This window comes from Vidua chalybeata (assembly GCF_026979565.1).
Source record: "Vidua chalybeata isolate OUT-0048 chromosome 33 unlocalized genomic scaffold, bVidCha1 merged haplotype SUPER_33_unloc_1, whole genome shotgun sequence".
NCBI classification, from domain to species: domain Eukaryota; kingdom Metazoa; phylum Chordata; class Aves; order Passeriformes; family Viduidae; genus Vidua; species Vidua chalybeata.
The window spans coordinates 295,396-319,467 of NW_026530291.1; the positions used below are offsets into that span (position 1 = coordinate 295,396).

Here is a 24,072-nt window from a genome sequence, read left to right on the forward strand (position 1 = left end):
CCATTAGGACCCTCTGCCAACCATTGGGACCCTCTGCTGACCATTGGAACCTTGTGCTGACCATTAGGACCCTCTGCTGACCATTGGAACCTTGTGCTGACCATTAGGACTTTCTACTGACCATTGGAACCTTCTGCTGACCATTAGGACCATCTGCTGACCATTAGGACCCTCTGCTGACCATTAGGACCTTCTGCTGACCATTAGGACCCTCTGCTGACCATTAGGATCCTCTACTGACCATTAGGATTTTCTACTGACCATTGGAACCTTCTACTGACCATTAGGACCCTCTGCTGACCATTAGGGCCCTCTACTGACCATTAGGACTTTCTACTGACCATTGGAACCTTCTACTGACCATTAGGACCCTCTGCTGACCATTAGGGCCCTCTACTGACCATTAGGACTTTCTACTGACCATTGGAACCTTCTACTGACCATTAGGACCTTCTGCTGACCATTAGGACCCTCTGCTGTCCATTAGGACCTTCTGCTGACCATTAGGACCCTCTGCTGACCATTAGGACCCTCTCCTGACCATTGGAACCTTCTGCTGACCATTAGGACCCTCCAGTTCCCACCTCTCTTCCAACCCCGAACGCGACCGCTCCCAACTCCCCCCCGGCACCTTCCCGTGCCGCCGCCGCCATCCGACGGCCGCGTTCCCTTCCCGCAGGAATACCTCAACAGCATCCTGCAGCACGCCAAGGACTTCAAGGAGTACCACCGGAGCGTGAGTGGGAAGATCCAGAAGCTGACCAAGGCCGTGGCCACCTACCACGCCAACACGGAGCGCGAGCAGAAGAAGGAGAACGAGCGCATCGAGAAGGAGCGGATGCGCCGGCTGATGGTGAGCTGGGAAAAGGGACAGGACGGGCGGGATTGGCGTGGATGGCCGGGCCCAGGGGGTGGTCAGTGGTCAGTGAGGGTGGTCAGTGGTCCGGCCGGTCGCCCGTGGTGTCCCTCAGGGGTCAGTTGTGGTCAGTGTTTCTATTGATGACGCGTGTTGCTGTTGGACACGAAATGGGCACACAGAGGCTTGGTGAGATCAAAGGAGAAAAAGAGCCAGTTTTATTCCAACATCTGGTATTTCTGGAATTCCAGAGGTGCCCGTGGATTGGAGGATGGAGTTACCACCTCTCCAACCACACTGCTCCAAAGATCAATCCATCATTTCTCTCCACCCGCAGAGAAACATGTAAATTATTCTGTTTCTACATGACATTGTGTGTGAGCTCTGACTCTCAAATACGTAAACATTATCAGAAGGTTAAAGAAGTTCCATGAGGACTTCAAAACTTCCAAAAGAACTATAAAAGAAAACTTAACACTGAAAAATCAGGGCAACAGACGTGGATGAGGGCGTTGAGTCCTTCGTTAGTAAATCTGCAGGTGCACTGAGGTGGGAGCTGTGTCCGGCTGCTGGAGGGTAGCCAGGCGTGTGCCCTGGTGGCCAAGGAAGCCATCCTGGCCTGGGTCAGGAATGGTGGGGATCCTGGGAGTTCTGTGATTCTGGGAACCCTGGAATTCTGGGAATCCTGGGAATTCTGGGAATTCTGTGAGTCCTGTGACTGTGTGAATTCTATGAAACTGGGAATTCTGGGAATCCTGTGATTCTGTGAATCCTTGTGATTCTGTGAATCCTGTGAAATTGGCAATTCTGTGAATCCTGTGAAATTGGCAGTTCTGGGAATCCTGTGAAATTGGCAATTCTGGGAATCCTGTGATTCTGTGAATCCTGTGAAATTGGCAGTTCTGGGAATCCTGTGAAATTGGCAGTTCTGGGAATCCTGTGATTCTGTGAATCCTGTGACTGTGAATCCTGTGAAATTGGCAATTCTGGAAATCCTGTGAAATTGGCAATTCTGGGAATCCTGTGACTGTGAATCCTGTGAAATTGGCAATTCTGGGAATCCTGTGATTCTGTGAATCCTGTGACTGTGAATCCTGTGAAATTGGCAGTTCTGGGAATCCTGTGACTGAATCCTGTGAAATTGGCAATTCTGGGAATCCTGTGAAATTGGGAATCCTGTGAAACTCTGGGAATCCTGCGCATCCTCCAGCAGCCTCTTCATCCTCGCCCAGGGCGCCGGGGCTCGCCCAGGGCCGTGCGGGGCGAGCTCGGGCTGCTCCCAGCTGACCCCAGAGGTGTTTCTCACCCCGGGCAGGCCGAGGATGAGGAGGGCTACCGCAAGCTCATCGACCAGAAGAAGGACAAGCGCCTGGCCTACCTGCTGCAGCAGACCGACGAGTACGTGGCCAACCTGACCGAGCTGGTGAGGCAGCACAAGGCGGCCCAGGTGGCCAAGGAGAAGAAGAAGAAGAAGAAGAAGAAGGTGGGGCAAAGGAGAGAGCCAGGAATGGCTCGTGGAGGGAGCGCCGGGGCTGGGCTGCCCAGGCTGACTCCCCTTCCTTCCTCTCCTTCCACCTCTTCCTCTTCATTTCTCTCTTTACTCTTTTTCTCTCTTCTCCTTCCTTTTCTTCTCTTTCCTTTTCTTCTCCTTCCTTTTCTCCTCTCCTTTTCCTCTCCTTCCTCTTCCTCCTCTCCTTTTCTTCCTTCCCAACCTTTGTCTCCTTCCCTTTCTTCTTCTCATTCCTAACCTTTTTTCCTTCTTCTTCCTCTTCCTTTTCCTCTTCTTCTCCTTCGTTTTTTCCTCTCCTTTTCTTCCTTCTCATGCTCCCTTCTCCTTCCCTTTTCTCCTTCCTATCCTTTTTTTCTTTTCCTTCTTCCTCTTCCTTTTCCTCTGCTTCCTCTTCCTCCTCTCCTTCCTTCCCGCCCTTCATCTCCTTCCCTTTTTTCTTCTCCTTCCTTTTCCTTTTTTTCTTCTTCCTTTTGTTCCTCCTCTCCTTTTCTTCCTTCCCTTTTTTCTTCTCCTTCCTTTTCTTTTCTTCTTCCTCTTCCCCTCCTTCCTCTTCCTCCTGCTCTTGCCCCGTTGCTCCCACAGAAGGCAGAGAACGCTGAGGGACAGGCTCCAGCCATCGGCCCCGATGGGGAGGTGAGTGCAGGCTCATCCCACAGGGATCCAGGAGATCTGGGATCCACAGGGATCTGGGAAGGATCCCCAGGGATCCACCCACTGCAGCCCACCATGGGCAGGGAGCGCTGTCCATGCCCTAACCCTAACCTGGTCCATCAGAATCCTCCTTTTCCCCCCATTTTTTTCTCAACTGGGGGGCTTTTTGGAGCTGAGAATTCCCAATCCGGGGGGGGGGTTCTGAGGCTTTTTGGGGATTTTTGGGGCTGAGAATTCCCAATCCCAATCCCAGCCCCTGGACGAGACCAGCCAGATGAGCGACCTCCCGGTGAAGGTGATCCACGTGGAGAGCGGGAAGATCCTGACCGGCACCGACGCGCCCAAGGCCGGGCAGCTGGAGGCCTGGCTGGAGATGAACCCGGGGTATGCTGGGAGTACTGGGAGTACTGGGAATGAGCCCGGGTATGCTGGGAGTACTGGGAATGAGCCCGGGTATGCTGGGAGTACTGGGAGTACTGGGAGTACTGGGAATGAGCCTGGGTATGCTGGGAGTACTGGGAATGAGCCCGGGTATGCTGGGAGTACTGGGAGTACTGGGAGTACTGGGAATGAGCCCGGGTATGCTGGGAGTACTGGGAGTACTGGGAATGAGCCTGGGTATGCTGGGAGTACTGGGAGTACTGGGAATGAGCCTGGGTATGCTGGGAGTACTGGGAGTACTGGGAGTACTGGGAATGAGCCTGGGTATGCTGGGAGTACTGGGAATGAGCCCGGGTATGCTGGGAGTACTGGGAGTACTGGGAGTACTGGGAATGAGCCCGGGTATGCTGGGAGTACTGGGAGTACTGGGAATGAGCCTGGGTATGCTGGGAGTACTGGGAGTACTGGGAGTACTGGGAATGAGCCTGGGTATGCTGGGAGTACTGGGAATGAACCCGGGTATGCTGGGAGTACTGGGAGTACTGGGAGTACTGGGAATGAGCCCGGGTATGCTGGGAGTACTGGGAGTACTGGGAATGAGCCCGGGTATGCTGGGAGTACTGGGAGTACTGGGAATGAGCCCGGGTATGCTGGGAGTACTGGGAGTACTGGGAGTACTGGGAATGAGCCCGGGTATGCTGGGAGTACTGGGAGTACTGGGAGTACTGGGAATGAGCCTGGGTATGCTGGGAGTACTGGGAATGCTGGGAATAGCAGAGGTGGGAATTCCAGAGCCACATCCCACGTGGAATTCCCTGTTTCCCCCCCCAGGTACGAGGTGGCTCCACGCTCCGACAGCGAGGAGAGCGGCTCCGAGGAGGAGGAGGAGGTGAGGAAGGTCCCACCACAATCCCACTGGGAATGTTCTGGAAAGAGCAGAAAAGAGCTCGGAAATGGCTGTTTGGCAGCTCAGGAAGAAATGGAATGATATGGGGCAAAACAGGGAGAGAACGTGGAATAAAATGGGATAGAATTGTAAAATACCATGGGTTAAAATGAGGCCAAATAGTAAAATAAAACGGGGCAGAATAGTAAAATAAAATCTTCTTTTACTGATATCACACCCTTTTAATTAACTACACCCCCACGATCTCAATGTTACCAATTAATTTTGGCAGGTTTTTTTAACAGCTTTAAGTCAAATTTAGTGTTCTTGAACTTCATAATTTTTACCCTTTTTACTCTTTTTATTTTTAATTTTTAAGTTTTTTACTGATACCGCGCCCTTTTAATTAACGACACCCCCATAATCTCAGCGTTCCCAATTAATTTTGGAAGCTTTTTTTTTTTACATCTTTAGCTCAAATTTAGTTTTTTCTTCCCAGGAGGAGGAAGAGGAGCAGCCCCAGCCAGCCCAACCAGCGCTGCCCGTGGAGGAGAAGAAGAAAATTCCAGATCCAGACAGCGACGACGTCTCGGAAGTGGATGCCCGGCACATCATCGAGTGAGCCCTTCCTCCCTCCCTCTCTTCCTCTTCCCATTCTCCTGCTCCAGCTTCCCATCCACAGCTGGGATGTCCTTTTCTCCTTCTTCCTTCTCCTTCCTCCTCCTCATCTCCTTCCCTTTTTTCTTCTCCATCCCATCCTTTTTTTCTGCTGTGCCATCACCCTTTATCCCATTTTATCCCAGTTTTTATCCCAGTTTTTATCCCAGTTTTTATCCCATTTTATCCCAGTTTTTATCCCATTTTATCCCATTTTGTCCCATTTTGTCCCATTTTATCCCAGTTTTTATCCCATTTTATCCCAGTTTTTATCCCATTTTATCCCATTTTATCCCCCCACACCCCGTTCCCTCCTCTCTGACCCCATTCCCTGGTGCTCCATGACCTTTTATCCCAGTTTTTATCCCAGTTTTTATCCCATTTTATCCCCTTTTATCCCATTTATCCCCCCACACCCCGTTCCCCTCTCTCTGACCCCATTCCCTGGTGCTCCATGACCTTTTATCCCAGTTTTTATCCCATTTTATCCCAGTTTTTATACCATTTTATCTCAGTTTTTATCCCATTTTATCCCATTTATCCCCCACACCCCGTTCCCCCCTCTCTGACCCCGTTCCCTGGTGCTCCATGACCTTTTATCCCAGTTTTTATCCCATTTTATCCCATTTTATCCCAGTTTTTATCCCATTTTATCCCCCCACACCCCGTTCCCCCCTCTCTGACCCCGTTCCCTGGTGCTCCATGACCCTCTCTCCCGGTTTTCCGGGCAGGAATGCCAAGCAGGACGTGGATGATGAGTACGGGGTGTCTCAGGCACTGGCGCGGGGTCTCCAGTCCTACTACGCCGTGGCTCACGCCGTGACCGAGCGCGTGGACAAGCAGTCGGCCCTGATGGTCAACGGCGTCCTCAAGCAGTACCAGGTGTGGGAACGTGGGACGTGTGGGGAGAAAACGGGGATGGGACGATGGGATCTGGAGCGGGATGAGGATCTGAGGTGGGACAGTGGGATTGAGGAAGTGGGATGAAGATCTGAGGTGGGATAATGGGATTGAGGAGCGGGATGAGGATCTGAGGTGGGATAATGGGATTGAGGACCGGGATGAGGATCTGAGGTGGGATAATGGGATTGAGGAGCAGGATGAGGATCTGAGGTGGGATGATGGAATTGAGGAGTGGGATGAGGATCTGAGGTGGGACCATGGGATTGAGGAGCGGGATGAGGATCTGAGGTGGGACCATGGGATTGAGGAGCGGGATGAGGATCTGAGGTGGGATAATGGGATTGAGGACCGGGATGAGGATCTGAGGTGGGATAATGGGATTGAGGAGCGGGATGAGGATCTGAGGTGGGACAGTGGGATTGAGGAGCGGGATGAAGATCTGAGGTGGGATGATGGGATTGAGGAGCGGGATGAGGATCTGAGGTGGGATGATGGGATCTGGAGCTGGATGAAGATCTGAGGTGGGATGATGGGATCTGGAGTGGGAGGAAGATCTGAGGTGGGACCATGGGATTGAGGAGCGGGATGAGGATCTGAGGTGGGATGATGGGATCTGGAGCTGGATGAAGATCTGAGGTGGGATGATGGAATTGAGGAGTGGGATGAGGATCTGAGGTGGGACAGTGGGATTGAGGAGCCGGAGGTGGGAAGGAATAACGAGCTGGAGAGGGATAACGAATCTGAGGTGGTGTGGGGTAATAAACAGAATGGTATAAATAAATAAATAAATAATTAAAATAATATTAATTTATTATAAATAAGTGTCCAATAAATAAATGGAGCTGAAGCCAGGGTGGGGATAATGAGCTGAAGTCACTCCCTGCTGAGAGCCAGACCCACCAAGTGGAATATCCCAGTTCCTGGCTCTGAATAATTAACCTGACCTCATTACCAGCTCATTTGCATGCACCCAGGCGGGGAGGGGGCCATTTTCCCACCCTGATTTGCATTCCCACAGATCAAAGGCCTGGAATGGTTGGTGTCCCTCTACAACAACAACCTCAACGGGATCCTGGCCGACGAGATGGGACTGGGGAAGACCATCCAGACCATCGCCCTCATCACGTACCTCATGGAGCACAAGAGGATCAACGGCCCCTTCCTCATCATCGTCCCGCTCTCGTGAGTGCCCGGAGAGTCCCGCGTCTCTCCAGCCCCACATCCCAAGATTCCCACCCTTTTTTCATGTGTCTTTCCCCACAGGACTTTGTCCAACTGGGCCTACGAGTTTGACAAATGGGCTCCTTCTGTGGTCAAGGTGTCCTACAAGGTAAGTGCTGAATTCCTTGGATCTCATTTCCTTGGGTTCCATTTCCTTGGGTTCCATTTCCTTGGGTTCATTCCTTGGATTAATTTCATTCCATTTCCTTGGATTAATTTCATTCCATTTCCTTGGATTCAATTTCCTTTCATTCCATTTCCATTCCAAGCTTCCGTTTTCCTCTTCCTGCTCTGGAGGAAGCTGCACTGGGTCTCTGCTCCAAATCCATGAAAATCCATGAAAATCCCATTTTTTTGTCGTTCCTCAGCTGCAGGAATACCCCAAACCTCCTCATTTTGCTCTTCTCTGTGGATAACAGCCCCTCCCAACCCCTTTTTCTGGGAATTCCAAATCCAGCTCCAAATCCAAATGGATTGGAGCTCCAAATCCATGAAAATCCATGAAAATCCCATTTTTGGTCGTTCCTCAGCAGCAGGAACCCCCAAAACCTCCTCACCTTGCTGGATAACAACCCCTCCCACCCCCTTCTCCTGGGAATTCCCTCCTCTCCCGACATTCCGGGTTGGAATTCTCCCTGCAGGGCTCTCCGGCCGCGCGCCGCGCCTTCGTCCCGCAGCTCCGGAGCGGAAAATTCAACGTCCTCCTCACCACCTATGAGTACATCATCAAGGACAAGCACATCCTGGCCAAGGTGAGCCCTGGATCCAGAGGTTTTCCCCATTTTCCCATGCTCAGGCTGTTGGGAAAGATGAAATTTTGACAAATCCAGATATTTGTGCTTGGCAGAAAGATCTCCGAGGGCAGAACCTAAACGTGGGATAGAGATGGAAGGAGGTTTTGATGCAGAAGAATAATTGATGTCTAAATTTGGTTTCTCAGCTTCTTCTTTCTTATTTTATCCAGTTTTATGTCTTAGTAACTGCCATGAATTCCACAATATCCGGAGAAAATTCTGATAAAAACGGTTAAAAGTGCCAGGTCCACACTGAGGCCTGAATTGTTCAGGTTTCTACACTTCCCTCTCCCACAGATCTGCTGGAAGTGCATGACCATGGAATTTGGTGTCTCAGATTCTTCTTCCTTATTTTATCCAGTTTTATGTCTCAGTAACCACCATGAATTCCACGGTACCCTGAGAAAATTCAGATAAAACCAGTTTTTAAACTGTTTTTTAAACTTTTTTAACTGTTATGGCTGGTGCACACCTGAGATGTTCTGATTTCTCCACTTCCCCACCGTTCCACTGGAAGTACATGATCGTGGAATTTGGTTTCTGAGCTTCTTCTTACTTATTTTATGAGTTTCTTTCTCATTTTGTCCAGTTTATGTCTTAGTAACCTCCACGAATTCCACGGGTACCCTGAGAAAATTCTGATAAAACCAGTCAGAAACCAGCTGTGGCTGGTGCACACCTGAGATGTTCAGGCCCGTTGCTCCTCTTCCCCACAGATCCGCTGGAAGTACATGATCGTGGACGAGGGCCACCGCATGAAGAACCACCACTGCAAGCTGACCCAGGTGCTCAACACCCACTACGTGGCCCCGCGACGGCTGCTCCTCACCGGGACCCCCCTCCAGAACAAGCTCCCGGAGCTCTGGGCCCTCCTCAACTTCCTGCTGCCCACCATCTTCAAGAGCTGCAGCACCTTCGAGCAGTGGTTCAACGCGCCCTTCGCCATGACCGGGGAGAAGGTGCTGGGAAGGGGGATCAGGGAGAGGGTGGGGGCGTGCTGGGGATGGGTGTGAGGTTGGTGGTGATGGATCTGGAGGGGTTGGGAGTATCCCTGGAACTGTGCGAGGTGGATCGGTGGCTTTAATGGATCTCGAGAAGTTTGGGATGGGTGTGAGGTTGGTGGTGATGGATCTGGAGGGGTTGGGAGTATCCCTGGAACTGTGCGAGGTGGATCGGTGGCTTTAATGGATCTCGAGAAGTTTGGGATGGGTGTGAGGTTGGTGGTGATGGATCTGGAGGGGTTGGGAGTGTCCCTGGAACTGTGCGAGGTGGATCGGTGGCTTTAATGGATCTGGAGAAGTTGGAAGTGGCTCTGGAGCTGTGGCTCTGGAGCTGTGGCTCAGTGTCTGGAATGGATCTGGAGAAGTTGGGAGTGTCCCTGGAGTTCTGGGAGGTGGCCCAGTGTCACCACTGAGGGCTCTGTTCCCTTCCCTGGTGACAATTCCCTGCACTCCCCCATCCTGGGGTGGAGTTCATCCCACTCCAGGCTCACTGTGGGGTCAATCCCGCTAGGAATTGAGGCTCAGGAGGTTCTTGGAGTGTTTTGGGATGTTGGGAGGGTCCATCCACTTCCGTTTCTGGTGACAATTCCTGCTCCTGGTGACAATTCCAGGTGGACCTGAACGAGGAGGAGACAATCCTCATCATCCGCCGCCTGCACAAGGTGCTCCGGCCCTTCCTGCTCCGGCGCCTCAAGAAGGAGGTGGAAGCTCAGCTCCCAGAAAAGGTGAGACTGGAGGGTCCCCTCACCTTTCCCCATCCCTGGAGATGACTGGGGGGGGGTCCATCCTGGTCTTAACACATCCTGGGAGATATGGACGTGGATATCCCACGCCAGAATCATCGCTGGGTTGGGTTGAGCAGATGCTTGGGTTGGGTTGGGTTGGGTTGAGCAGATGTTTGGGTTGGGTTGAGCAGATGTTTGGGTTGGGTTGGGTTGAGCAGGTGGTTGGGTTGGGTTGAGTTGGGTTGAACAGATGGTTGGGTTGGGTTGGGTTGAGCAGATGGTTGGGTTGAGCAGATGTTTGGGTTGGGTTGGGTTGAGCAGATGGTTGGGTTGGGTTGGGTTGAGCAGATGGTTGGGTTGGGTTGGGTTGAGCAGATGGTTGGGTTGGGTTGGGTTGAGTTGAGCAGATGTTTGGGTTGGGTTGGGTTGGGTTGAGCTGGCGCTTGGGTTGGATCCCTGTGGCAACTGGCGGGCGTGAGGGTCACAGTGGTGGTCCCCGTTGGGTCCTGGCAGGTGGAGTACGTCATCAAGTGCGACATGTCGGCGCTGCAGCGCGTCCTGTACCGGCACATGCAGGCCAAGGGCGTCCTCCTCACCGACGGCTCCGAGAAGGACAAGAAGGTCAGGACTGGGGAACTGGGGAACGCTGAGCATGGCTTTGTCTCCACTGTGGGCTGGGTTGGGCTCCCGACGTGTTTGGTGCTCCAAAGCCGCAACGAGGAGAATAAAAACACAAAATAATTGGGAGAGGATACTCTGATCTCAGCTGAAAGCTGGAGGTGGGAGATTGCCCTGTTTTCCAGCTGAATTCCCCCAAAACAGCCAGCTAGGAGCAGCCTGGCCTCGAGGGGATTCGGAGAACCTTTAAATTTATTTCTTTATCTGTTTTTAAAAGTGAATTTATTTTTACATTTATTTTTACATAATTTAAGTTCATTTAAAATAATGCCTTTTTTTTTTTTTTTTTTTTTTTTTTAATTTATTTCAATGTCTCTGAGCCCCTTTTCGGGGCTGTGAGCTCCCAGTGGATGTTCCCAAACATTCCTGGGAGTGCTGGACTGGCGAACGGGTGGAACCCAGCATTAATTTGGGTTTTTTTAAACCTTCCGGGTGGTTCCTGGCAGGGGAAAGGTGGCACGAAGACGCTGATGAACACGATCATGCAGCTGCGCAAGATCTGCAACCACCCCTACATGTTCCAGCACATTGAGGTGGGGCCAGCATGGAAACGGGGATGAATCCAGGGGGGTGGGCCCAAAAAGGCAAAAACCGTAAAGGGTTAAACCCAGGAGAGCCAGGGGTGAACCAAAACCAGGGAGAAACCCTAAAGGGTTAAACCCAGGAAAGCCAGGGATGAACCGAAAAAATGGATGAACCCAAAATGACAAAAACCATAAAGGGTTAAACCCAGGAGAGCCAGGGATGAACCAAAAAACGGGATAAACCCACCAAAACCAGGGATAGACCAAAAAAAAGGGATAACCCAAACAGGGATAAACCCTAAAGGGTTAAACCCAGGAGAGCCAGGGATGAACCAAAAAAAGGGATAAACCCAAGAAAACTGGGATTGACCAAAACCAGGGATAAACCCAAACTGGGATAAACCAAAACCAGGGATAGACCAAAAAAAGGGATAAACCCTGAAGGGTTAAACCCAGGAGAGCCAGGGACGAACCAAAGAAAGGGATAAACCCAACAAAACTGGGATAGGCTCAAACAGGGATAAACCCAAACTGGGCTAAATCCAACAAGGATGAACCAAATCAGGTCTTGAGGCCCTGACTGAGGCCCGTCCACCTTCCATCGCTCTGTTTTCCACCCAGACCGATCCATGCTCCTCCTCAGCAGCTTCCCGAGGGCGCTGGGGCTCCTGAAGGCAGCTCCAGAGCTTTTGGGCCGGGTTCTGCTGGTTTCTGACGCCCTTCCTCCGTTTCAGGAATCCTTCTCGGAGCACCTGGGGTTCACGGGCGGGATCGTGCAGGGGTGAGTGACGCATCCTGGGGTTCACGGCGGAGAAATCTGCTTTTTACGGATTTTTACGTGGTGGAGAAATCTGAATTTACAAACTCAGAAAGGTTTCTAGGGGTGGAGGAGGCTGGCTCCCACCTCATGGAGCCAGATGATCCCAGCAAGGAGGGGGAAACACCAAATTTTCGGCCTCAAATCCCGTTTGTTTCCTCTCACCGCGCCCATTTTTACCCATCCCAGGCTGGATTTATACCGTGCCTCCGGGAAGTTCGAGCTTCTGGACCGGATCCTGCCCAAACTCAGGGCCACCAACCACAAGGTGCTGCTCTTCTGCCAGATGACCTCCCTGATGACCATCATGGAGGATTATTTTGCTTACCGTGGCTTCAAATACCTCAGGCTGGACGGTGAGTGCCCCCGGGCCGGGGTGTGGGGGGTCACTGGTGTCCCCAGGGGGGTGGTGGGACGGTGGTCGAGGTGGAGCTCGAGGTCAGGACATCAAGGAAAGAGAGCAAGAGCTGAAGAAATGAAGATACGGGGTTGGGTGGAGAGGTGTTGAGGAACAGCAAGGTAAAAAAAAGGAGAAAGCCATCAAGATGCGAAGATCAATGCCTGAAGTAAAGATGTAGAGAAATCAGAATAGGTGTGAAGGTAAGGAGATAAATTTCAATGTGTCAAAGCAGATATGAAGGGAGGAAGTGAGATAAGATATCGATAAATATAAGGATTGATGTCTTCATGTCCAGATTGTGTGATCAATATCGAGACATTGACACTGAGACATCAGCACTGAGATTGATATCAAGGTTGATATCAAGATTTTAAACATCAATATCTTGATATCCAGATTGCAGGGTCAGTATCAACACATTGAGATAGCAAAATTAAATCAGTATTTATATGTAGATCAACATCAAAGACACTGAGATTGATATCAAGATCGGTAAAAAATCAATATTTCGATATCTAGATTGCAAGGTCAATATCAAGACATTGAGATAGCAAGATATCAGTATTTATATTTAGATCAACATCACAGACACTGAGATTGATATCAAGATCAATATCAAATCAATATCTTGATATCCAGATTGCAGGCTCAGTATCAACACATTGAGATAGGATTGATATCAGTGTTTACATTAAGATCAACATCAAAGACATTGAGATCGATATCGAGATTGATATCAAGATCAACATCTTGATATCAAAATTGCAAGATGTATATTGATATTGAGCTACCAATAAAAAGATCAATGCCAAGGTTTATATCGAGATCAGCATTAAAGATTCCAAGATCAAAGTTTGTGTCCAGGCTGATATCAAGATACCCAAGGTTGATATAAATATTTTTAAAGTTTTGATATCGAGATATTGAAGATTATATCACTATATTATCAAAGATTGATATCAAGTTATAGAAGATTGATAACGTTGAGGATGGGTATCAAGGCATCGTGTCCTCATTGTCTGCTGCTGTTTTTCCCATTTATTCCAGCTGATCTCCTGATTAATCCCGGGATCCTGTCGGGTTGGGGGAGGGCTCTGGAGACTCCCACGTGACTAAAACAAATACGGATTAATTGATCGGATTAATTGATTAATTGAGTCAGAACAGGGTGGGATTTAAGGTCCCTTCCAACCCAAATGATTCTGAAATGAGCACGGATTTAGAGCACAAAATGTCACCCGTGGCCCTCGCATATCCCTGATAATGGCCCCAAAACGGCCCCAAAACAACCCCAAAACGGCCCCAGTAATTCTGGCTGCTGTGATCCCAACTTCTGCCCCACCTCGGAGCAGGATCCGCCCCTTTTCCCCCGCCTTTTCCCAATCCTTCCACCAAAATCATCCCAAAATTCCACAGAGGGGGAAATGAAACCACCAATCCCAGCGGGATTGGGAATGGGAATTCAGTTCGGTTCCGTGGGAAATCCCGTTCCCAACGGAACCTTCCGGAACCCTCCCCGGTTCCGGTGCCGGGGGGCGGGAGTGACGTCCCTGTGGGATTCCAGGGACCACGAAGGCAGAGGACCGGGGAATGCTGCTGAAGACGTTCAACGAGCCGGGCTCCGAGTATTTCATCTTCCTGCTGAGCACGCGGGCCGGCGGGCTGGGCCTCAACCTCCAGTCGGCCGACACCGTCATCATCTTCGACAGCGACTGGAACCCCCACCAGGTAGGGCCAGGAACGACCGGCCCCGAGACGGATCCCTGGAATTGGAGATCGGCCCAAAAATCGGCCTAGAGATGGGGCCGTTGAGGCAGAGGAACGCCCAGACCCCAGTTCGTTGAGCTGAAGATCAACCCAAAATCGTCCGGCCCAAAAAACGACGCAAAAATCAACCCAAAACCCAACTGACCGACCCAAAACCCAACTGACTCAAAAAGTGACCCAAAAAGTGACCCAAAAATCAACCCAAAAGCCAACTGACCGACCCAAAACCCAACTGACCAATCCAAAACCCAACTGGCCGACCCAAAACCCAACTGACCCAAAAACTGACCCAAAAATCAACCCAAAAGCCAACTGACCAACCCAAAACCCAACTGACCCAAAAATTGACCCAAAAGCCAACTGACCAACCCAAAACCCAACTGACCCAAAAATTGACCCAAGAATCAACCCTAAAGCCAACTGACCGACCCAAAACCCAACTGACTGACCCAAAACCCAACCGACCCAAAAACTGACCCAAAAATGAAGCCAAGACCCAACTGGCCAACCCAAAGAGCAACCCAAAAGCCAACGACCCCAAATCAGCCGACTGACCCAAAACCCAATGAACCAGCCCCAAAACCAGCTGACCCCAAGAGGAGCCATGGGCTCGGAATTCTGTCCTGGAGAGCCACCCCCAAATCCCGGTGCTTGCAGCTGGGTTTTCCCTGCGCTGTCTCTGAAGGAAAGAGCGCCCCGTGATCCCGTTCTGGAATTCCCAGAATCCTCTGCCGTTGCTGAGGGCACGTCCCGTGTCTTTGAGGATAAAAACGGGGTTTTTGGGACCCCTCATCTAAAGCTGCTGCTTCACCTGGTCCTGGTGATCCCGTTACCCAAATTCTCCTAATCCTTGGGGATCCCTGAACTGCTCCTGGTGCATCCCACACCTTTCCCATGGTTTATTTGAGGTTAAAACCAGCGTTTTTTGGCACCTCTTGGCCAGTGTGGCCATTTCCTCCAGGACCTTCACGGTCCCACCAATCCCATTACCCAAATTCCCGTAATCCTTGGGGTGCATCCCGTGTTCTCCCCATTAGAAGTGGAGTTTGGTCCTACAGGACCTCCGTAATCCCATTCCTGAATCCCTGTGATCCTCGGGGGCCCCTCGGGGCTCACCCCACATCCTTCCCTGTGGATTTTGGGGACCAAAGTGGGATTTTTGGCACCCCTCTTGCCACACTTGTCCTGTCCCACGGGACTGGCATGGTCCTGGTGACCCCATTGCCGCATCCCCTGCAGGTTTTGAGGCCAAAACCAGGGATTTTGGCACCCTTTGGCCATCCCATAGTCCTGGTGACCCCATTGCCACGTCCCAGGCATCCTTGGGAATCCCTGCAGATGTTGGGGACAAAACCAGGGATTTTGGGACCCTTTGGCCATCCCACAGGACAGACACAGCTGTGGTGATCCCATTGCTGCATCCCCATCATCCCTGCAGATTTTGAGGCCAAAACCAGAGATTTTGGGACTCTTTGACCATCCCACAGCTCTGGTGATCCCATTGCCACATGCCCATCATCCCTGCAGATTTTGAGGCCAAAACCAGGGATTTTGGCACCCTTTGGCCATCCCATAGTCCTGGTGACCCCATTGGCACGTCCCAGGCATCCTTGGGAATCCCTGCAGATGTTGGGGACAAAACCAGGGATTTTGGCACCCTTTGGCCATCCCATAGTCCCGGTGATCCCATTGCCACATGCCCATCATCCCTGCAGATTTTGAGGCCAAAACCAGGGATTTTGGCACCCTTTGGCCATCCCATAGTCCCGGTGATCCCATTGCCGCATCCCCATCATCCTTGGGATTCCCAAAACACCCTCAGGCCTCATCCTGCATCTCCCCGCATGGATTTTGAGGACAAGAATGGGAATTTTGGTGGCCCAGAGCTATCACCACCCCCTTCCCCCAGGACCTCCAGGCCCAGGACCGGGCCCACCGCATCGGGCAGCAGAACGAGGTCCGCGTGCTCCGGCTCTGCACCGTCAACAGCGTGGAGGAAAAAATCCTGGCAGCAGCCAAATACAAACTCAACGTGGACCAGAAAGTGATCCAGGCCGGGATGTTCGACCAGAAATCCTCCAGCCACGAGCGCCGGGCCTTCCTTCAGGCCATCCTGGAGCACGAGGAGCAGGATGAGGTGAGATCCAGAGCAGGGAGTTTCTGTGGGGAATTCTCGGGGGTCAGAAGCCAAGAGAGAAATGACCAAAAAAAAAAAAAAAAAATTAAAAAAAAAAAAAAAAGAAAAAAAAAAAAAAAAAAAAAAAAAGAACAACAACAAACCAACCCCAAGAGCAGGGAGCATGGCAGCTTGTTCGGAATTTTTTGGGAAGTAGCGTCGGGGAAAAAAAGGCGCCGGATTGACAGCCCTGGAGACTGAATCCCTGTGTTTATCCACAGAGCAGACAGAGCGCGGGCAGTGGCAGCTTCCCCCACGCTGCCTCCTCCCTGTGCCTGGGCGCTGAGTCGGAGGAAGCACCTCTAAAGGTGAGCGGGGTCGTTCAGTCTCCACTGCCCATTCAATCCTCCCGCCAGCACCGCCCGGCACCGCCGCGCCACAGGCAGGCACCGCCCCGCCAGCAGCTCAGGGACGGCCAGGAGCCAGACAGAAATGGGCTGGGAAGAGGCAGGAGCCAGAGTGCAGCGCTAAACGTCAGCTTGGAAGGGCCTGAGAGTGCCAGGAATGAGATTGAAATGGCCAGGAGTGAGATGGAAATGGCCAAAAGTGAGATTGAAGTGGCCAAAAGTGAGATTGAAGTGGCCAGAAATTAGATTGGAAGGGCCAAAAGTGAGATTGAAAGGGCCTGGAATGAGATTGGAAGGGCCAAAAGTGAGATTGAAATGGCCAGAAATGAGATTGAAAGGGCCAGAAATGAGATTGAAAGGGCCAGAAATGAGATTGAAATGGTCAGAAGTGAGATTGAAATGGCCAGAAATGAGATTGAAAGGGCCAGAAATGAGATTGAAATGGCCAGAAATGAGATTGAAATGGTCAGAAGTGAGCTAGGGCTGGGCTGGACATGCCAAAAGTGAGATGGAAGTGGCCAGAAATGAGATTGAAAGGGCCAAAAGTGAGATTAAAAGGGCCAGGAATGAGATTGAAATGGCCAAAAGTGAGATTGAAATGGCCAGAAATGAGATTGAAATGGTCAGAAGTGAGATTGAAATGGCCAGAAATGAGATTGAAATGGTCAGAAGTGAGATTGAAATGGCCAGAAATGAGATTGAAAGGGCCAGAAATGAGATTGAAATGGTCAGAAATGAGATTGAAATGGTCAGAAGTGAGCTAGGGCTGGGCTGGACATGCCAAAAGTGAGATGGAAATGGCCAGAAATGAGATTGGAAGGGCCAAAAGTGAGATTGAAATGGCCAGAAATGAGATTGAAATGGCCAGAATGAGATTGAAATGGCCAAAAGTGAGATTGAAATGGCCAAAAGTGAGATTGAAATGGCCAGAAATGAGATTGAAATGGCCAAAAGTGATATTGAAATGGCCAGAAATGAGATTGAAATGGCCAAAAGTGAGATTGAAATGGCCAGAAATGAGATTGAAATGGTCAGAAGTGAGATTGAAATGGCCAGAAATGAGATTGAAATGGTCAGAAGTGAGATTGAAATGGCCAGAAATGAGATTGAAAGGGCCAGAAATGAGATTGAAATGGTCAGAAATGAGATTGAAATGGTCAGAAGTGAGATTGAAATGGCCAGAAATGAGATTGAAATGGCCAGAATGAGATTGAAATGGCCAAAAGTGAGATTGAAATGGCCAAAAGTGAGATTGAAATGGCCAGAATGAGATTGAAATGGCCAGAAATGAGATTGAAATGGCCAGAAATGAGATTGAAATGGCCAGAAATGAGATTGAAATGGCCAAAAGTGAGATTGAAATGGCCAAAAGTGAGATTGAAATGGCTTGAAAGGCCCAAAGTGAGATTGAAATGGCCCTGAGAGTGCCAGAAATGAGATTGAAAGGGCCTGAAACAGCCAAAAGTGAGATTGAAGTGGCTCGGAAGGGTCAGAAATGAGATTGAAGTGGCTTAAAAGTGAGATTGAAATGGCTTGGAAGGGCCAAATACGAGATTGAAGTGGCCTGAAACAGCCAGAAGTGAGCTGGGACTGGCCTGAAAATGGCAAGTAATGGCCTGAAAGTGCCAGAAATGCGATTTAAATGGCTTGAAATGACCAAAAGTGAGATGGAAATGGCCTGAAAGTGCCAGAAATTAGATTTAAATGGCTTAAAAGTGCCAAATGTGAGATTTAAACAGCTTGGAAGGGCCAGAAATGAAATTTGAATGGCTTGGAAAGGCCAAAAGTGAGATTGAAAGGGCCTGAGAGTGGCAGAAATGAGATTTAAGTGGCCTGGAACAGCCAAAAGTGAGTTAGGACTGGGCTGGAAATGCCAAAGATTAAGTGGTAATGGTCTGGAAAAGGCAAAAATTGCTTTAAACCGGCCTGAAAGTGACAAAAATAAGATGAAAGTGGCTTAAAAGGGACAGAACTGGGGGAAAAAAACAGCCTGAAGACAGCCAGAAATGAGTTAAAACTGGCATGGAAGGGCCAGGAGGGAGTTAAAATGAAACCAAAAGTGCTAAAAATGAGTTAGAACCAGCCTGGAAGCAGCCAAAAATCAGTTAAAATATACCTGAAAATGCCAAAAGGGGGAAAAAAACAGCCTGAAAGTTGGAAAAGAGAGTTAAAACCTGACTGAAAGGGTTGAGAGTGAGGTAAAAATGTCCTGAAAGTGCCAGAAATTAGTTTAAAACAGCCTGAAAGTGCCAAAGGGGAGAGAAACTGGCCCAAATCCAGGCAAAATGAGCTAAAGACAGCACAAGAACAGCCATAAAGGACTTTAAAATGGCCTGAATTGAGCCAAAAACGAGAAGAAACTGCCTGACCCCGAAATGAGCTGAAAACAAAAAGGAATAAAAACTCCTGAGAATGAGAAAACTTTGAAATCACACTGAAACCCCCCGAGATGAACTAAAAACTGCCTAAATCCACCCCGAAAAGAGCGAAAAGTGAGGTGGAACCACCCAGAGATGAGGGAACAGCACAGGACCGTGGAAGAACGAGCAAAAAATGCTCCAAACTGAGCTAGAACCGCCCTGAAATGAGCTGAAATACCAAAAAAAAAAAGAGTAAATAGGTATTTAAACACCCCATAACGGGGAAAACCACAGGAAAGGCTCAAAAAATGAGGAAAACACACTGAAACCACCCAAAAACGAGCGAAATAACTGTTGAAACCATCCAAAAATGAGAGAAAAACCCATTGAAACCATCCAAAAATGAGAGAAAAACCCCAATGAAACCATCCAAAAATGAGAGAAAAACCCATTGAAACCATCCAAAAACGAGAAAAAAAAAACATTGAAACCAGCCAAAAATGAGAAAAAACCCCCAATGAAACCAGCCAAAAACAAGCAAAAAAATCTATTGATAAGAAATAAAAAAACACTGAAACCACACAAAAAACAAGAAAAAAACCCCCAATGAAACCACCCAAAAACAAGCAAAAAAAACTCCATTGAAGCCACCTAAAAAAACCGCATTGAAACTCCCAAAAATGAGCAAAAATACCCATTGAAACCACCCAAAACTGAGAAAAAATACCATTGAAAACATCCTAAAACCAAATAAAAACCCCATTGAAACCACCAAAAAATGAGCAAAAAAAACCATTGAAACCACCAAAAATGAACAAAAAACCAGTGAAACCACAAAAAAATTAACAAAAAAACCAGTGAAACCACAAAAAAATTAACAACCATTGAAACTACCGAAGAATGAACACAAAAACCGAATGAAACCACCGGAAAATGAACAAAAAACCCCATTGAAACCACCCAAAAACGAGCAAAAATCTACTAAAACCCCCCAAAAATGAGCAAAAATCTGCTAAAACCCCCCAAAAATGAGCAAAAATCCACTAAAAAACCCCAAAAATGAGCAAAAAACCCCATTGAAACCACCCAAAAACAAGCAAAAATCTGCTAAAACCCTCCAAAAATGGCCAAAAATCAGGTAAAACTCTCCAAAAATGAGCAAAAATCCGGTAAAACCCCCCAAAAATGAGGAAAAATCTGCTAAAAACCCCCCAAAAATGAGCAAAAAAAAAAAAAAAACCCATTAAAACCCAAGACCGATCAAAACGCGCCTGGAGCGCCCCAAAATCGGGGTCCAAGGCCAGCGGAATTCCAGGGGGGCTCGAGGCCCCCAACCCCGAGGGGGTCCCCGAGCGTCGGAGGGGTCCCGGGGGCCGCGGCTGAGCCCCCAAATTTGGGTTTTCCCAGGAGGAAGACGAGGTCCCCGACGACGAGACGGTGAATCAGATGATCGCCCGGCACGAGGAGGAGTTCGACCTCTTCATGGTGAGGAGGAGGAGGAGGAGGAGGGAGGAAGGGCGGGAGGAGGAGGAGGATGGGAGAGGAGGAAGATCTCCTGAGGAGGAGGAGGAGGAGGAGATGGGGAAGGAGGGAAATGGAGCCGGGAGGAGGAGGAGGAAGAGGAGCAGGAGATGAGGAGGAGGAAGGGGAGGAGGAGGAGGAAATGGAGATGGGAGAGGAGGAAGATCTTCTGAGGAAGAGGAGGAGGAGGAGAAGGGGAAGGAGGGAAATGGAGTGGGAGGAGGAGGAAGGGGAGGAGGAGGAGGAAGAGGAGATGGGAGAGGAGGAGGAGGATGGGAGAAGGAGGAAGATCTCCCGAGGAAGAGGAGGAGGAGGAGAAGGGGAAGGAGGGAAATGGAGCGGGAGGAGGAGGAGCAGGAGATGAGGAGGAGGAAGAGGAAGGGGAGGAGGAGGAGAAGAGGAAGATCTCACAAGGAGGAAGAAGGACGGAGGAGGAGGAGATGGGGAAGGAGGGAAATGGAGTGGGAGGATGAGGAGGAAGAGGAGCAGGAGATGAGGAGGAAGAGGAGCAGGAGATGAGGAGGAAGAGGAGCAGCAGATGAGGAGGAAGAGGAGCAGGAGATGAGGAGGAAGAGGAGCAGCAGATGAGGAGGAAGAGGAGCAGGAGATGAGGAGGAAGAGGAGCAGCAGATGAGGAGGAAGAGGAGCAGGAGATGAGGATCTTGGGAGGAGGAAGAGGAAGGAGAGGAGAAGAGGAAGATCTCGCAAGGAGGAGGAGGAGGGGGGAGATCTCACAAGGAGGAAGAAAAGGGGGGAGGAAGCAGAGAGTGAGAGACGAGGAGAAGATCCCCTGAGGAGGAGGAGGAGGAGGAGGAAGAGGAGTAGCAAGAGGGCTTTGGGGTCTCCATGAGGGAGGAAGAGGAGAAGGGAGGAAGAGAAGGGTGAGGAATTGAGGTGTCCGTGAGCAGGAGAGGAGGAGGAGGAGGAGCAGGAGGATGAAGGAGGTAGAGGATGAGCTCAGGAGCCCCCAGAAAGGAGGAGGAGGAGGAGGAGGCACGGCCGGGAGTGTGGAAAAAGCCGTTTTCCCACCCAAAATTCCCGCAGCCCAGGGGATGAAGAGGGGGATGAAGAGCGAGAGCTCATCCTGGTGCAGGAACCTCAGTTCTCAGTGTGGGGAACCCCGCAGGGATCCCAAATCCCCTCAAAACCCCCCTTTGGGTCCACCCCAAACCCCGTCCCACCTCAGGTGGCCCCGACCCCACCTCAGAGGATCCATCCCAAAGCCCAATCCCACCTCAGGTGGCCCCAGCCCCGTCCCTCATTCCATCCCACCTCAGGTGGCCCCGACCTACCCCTCAGGTGGCCCAGTCCCCCTCAGGTGGCCCCAGTCCCACCTCAGAAGATCCATCCCAAACCCCAATCCCACCTCAGGTGGCCCAGATCCCCTCAAAGGATCCGTCCCAAAGCCCAGTCCTACCTCAGGTGGCCCCAGTCCCCAGTCAGGTGGCCCCGACCCCCTCTCAGGTGGCCCCAGCCCCCCTCAGGTGGCCCCAGTCCCACCTCAGGTGGCCCCAGTCCCCATCCCAAAGCCCAGTCCCCCCTCAGGTGGCCCCATCCCTGCTCAGGTGGCCCCGACCCCCTCTCAGGTGGCCCCAGCCCCCTCTCAGGTGGCCCCAGCCCCCCCTCAGGTGGCCCCAGCCCCCTCTCAGGTGGCCCCAGCCCCTCTCAGGTGGCCCCAGTCCCACCTCAGGTGGCCCCAGCCCCCTCTCAGGTGGCCCCAGCCCCTCTCAGGTGGCCCCAGCCCCCTCTCAGGTGGCCCCCCCCCAGCCCCCCTGACCCCCTGGGCCCCGGCAGCGCATGGACCTGGACCGGCGGCGGGAGGAGGCGCGGAACCCCAAGCGGAAGCCGCGGCTGATGGAGGAGGACGAGCTCCCGTCGTGGATCCTCAAGGACGACGCCGAGGTGGAGCGGCTCACCTGCGAGGAGGAGGAGGAGAAGATGTTCGGGCGCGGCTCGCGGCACCGCAAGGAGGTGGATTACAGCGACTCCCTGACGGAAAAGCAGTGGCTCAAGGTAGAGGCGCCGGGGGATGCGCCCAAATCCCAAAGGATCCCCAATCCCAAGGATCCCCAATCCCAAAGGATCCCCAGTCCCAAGGATCCCAAATCCCAAGGATCCCCAGTCCCAAGGATCCCAAATCCCAAGGATCCCAAATCCCAAGGATCCCCAATCCCAAGGATCCCAAATCCCTGTAGCTCCCCAATCCCAAGGATCCCAAGGACCCCCCACCCCAAGGCCCCCATTTCCTGTGGATCCCAAATCCCTGTGGATTCCCCTCCCCAAGGACCCCCATTTCCTGTGGACCCCAATCCCAAGTCCCAGTGGATCCCAAATCCTTGTGGATCCCCAATCCCCCCAGCCCCCAATCCCCATGGCCCCCAATCCCCATAGCCCCCAATCCCCAATCCCCGTGGCCCCCAATCCCCGTGGCCCCCAATCCCCAATCCCCATAGCCCCCAATCCCCAGTCCCCGTGGCCCCCCGTCCCCGTGGCCCCCAATCCCCGTGGCCCCCCGTCCCCGTGGCCCCCAATCCCCAGTCCCCGTGGCCCCCCGTCCCCGTGGCCCCCAATCCCCATGGCCCCCAATCCCCAATCCCCATAGCCCCCAATCCCCGTGGCCCCCAATCCCCATGGCCCCCAATCCCCACAGGCCCCAATCCCCATGGCCCCCCGTCCCCATAGCCCCCAATCCCCGTGGCCCCCCAATCCCCGTGGCCCCCAATCCCCATGGCCCCCCAATCCCCAATCCCCATAGCCCCCAATCCCCATGGCCCCCCGTCCCCATGGCCCCCCAATCCCCATGGCCCCCCAATCCCCGTGGCCCCCCAATCCCCATGGCCCCCCAATCCCCGTGGCCCCCAATCCCCGTGGCCCCCCGTCCCCGCTGCCCCCCGTCCCTGCGGCCCCCAATCCCCATGGCCCCCCAATCCCCATGGCCCCCCAATCCCCATGGCCCCCAATCCCCAATCCCCGTGGCCCCCAATCCCCAATCCCCATGGCCCCCCAATCCCCATGGCCCCCAATCCCCATGGCCCCCAATCCCCAATCCCCATGGCCCCATGGCCCCCCGTCCCTGTGGCCCCCAATCCCCAATCCCCATGGCCCCCCAATCCCCAATCCCCGTGGCCCCCAATCCCCATGGCCCCCCGTCCCCGTGGCCCCCAGTCCCCAGTCCCCGTGGCCCCCCGTCCCCCCGCGGCCCCCAGCCCGAGCCCCGCCGCGGCTGCCCCCGCAGGCCATCGAGGAGGGCACGCTGGAGGAGATCGAGGAGGAGGTGCGGCAGAAGAAATCCTCGCGGAAGCGGAAGCGCGAGCCCGAGGGCCCCGCGGGGCCGCCCCCGAGCGCGCGGGGCCGCGACAAGGACGAGGAGAGCCGCAAGCAGAAGAAACGGGGGCGCCCCCCGGCCGAGAAGCTGTCCCCAAACCCGCCCCCCCTGACCCGCAAGATGCGCAAGATCGTCGACGCCGTCATCAAGTACAAGGACAGGTGAGGTGGGCGCGGCTGGTCCTGGGGGGTCCTGGGGGATCCTGGGGGGTTCCTGGGGGTCCTGGGGGGGTCCTGGGGGGTTCCTGGGGGTCCTGGGGGGTTCCTGGGGGGTCCTGGGGGGTCCTGGGGGATCCAGGGGGTCCTGGGGGGGGTCCTGGGGGGTTCCTGGGGGGTTCCAGGGGGGTCCTGGGGGTCCTGGGGGTCCTGGGGGGTTTCAGGTGGTCCTGGGGGGTCCCAGGTGGTCCAGGTGGTTCCTGGGGGTTCCTGAGGGGATGATGAGGATGAGGATGAGGATGAGGATGAAGATGATGAGGGGATGACGAGGATGATGACGATGAGGGGATGATGAGGATGAGGATGATGATGAGGATGAGGGGATGATGAGGATGAGGATGAGGAGATGATGAGGAT

General features: G+C 52.2%; 1 protein-coding gene across 7 annotated transcripts in view; it reads left to right on the top strand.

Annotated features, from left to right (window-relative positions):
- SMARCA4 (SWI/SNF related, matrix associated, actin dependent regulator of chromatin, subfamily a, member 4) overlaps positions 1–24,072 on the top strand; it is a 38,786-nt gene that overhangs the window by 10,868 nt on the left and 3,846 nt on the right. For 2 of the 7 annotated variants that reach the window (XM_053933023.1, XM_053933024.1), the window contains exons 10-31: positions 680–853; positions 2,172–2,339; positions 2,949–2,999; positions 3,271–3,401; positions 4,230–4,287; positions 4,784–4,902; positions 5,673–5,823; positions 6,863–7,026; positions 7,108–7,174; positions 7,707–7,817; positions 8,576–8,818; positions 9,472–9,585; positions 10,099–10,206; positions 10,710–10,796; positions 11,522–11,568; positions 11,794–11,960; positions 13,569–13,732; positions 15,681–15,908; positions 16,169–16,255; positions 20,062–20,139; positions 21,970–22,188; positions 23,411–23,661. In XM_053933023.1, the coding sequence (XP_053788998.1) occupies positions 680–853; positions 2,172–2,339; positions 2,949–2,999; positions 3,271–3,401; positions 4,230–4,287; positions 4,784–4,902; positions 5,673–5,823; positions 6,863–7,026; positions 7,108–7,174; positions 7,707–7,817; positions 8,576–8,818; positions 9,472–9,585; positions 10,099–10,206; positions 10,710–10,796; positions 11,522–11,568; positions 11,794–11,960; positions 13,569–13,732; positions 15,681–15,908; positions 16,169–16,255; positions 20,062–20,139; positions 21,970–22,188; positions 23,411–23,661 (2,987 nt within the window). The remainder of the gene's footprint in view (positions 1–679; positions 854–2,171; positions 2,340–2,948; positions 3,000–3,270; positions 3,402–4,229; positions 4,288–4,783; positions 4,903–5,672; positions 5,824–6,862; positions 7,027–7,107; positions 7,175–7,706; positions 7,818–8,575; positions 8,819–9,471; positions 9,586–10,098; positions 10,207–10,709; positions 10,797–11,521; positions 11,569–11,793; positions 11,961–13,568; positions 13,733–15,680; positions 15,909–16,168; positions 16,256–20,061; positions 20,140–21,969; positions 22,189–23,410; positions 23,662–24,072) is intronic. The other 5 variants (XM_053933027.1, XM_053933028.1, XM_053933026.1 and 2 more) reach the window with 4 other exon arrangements.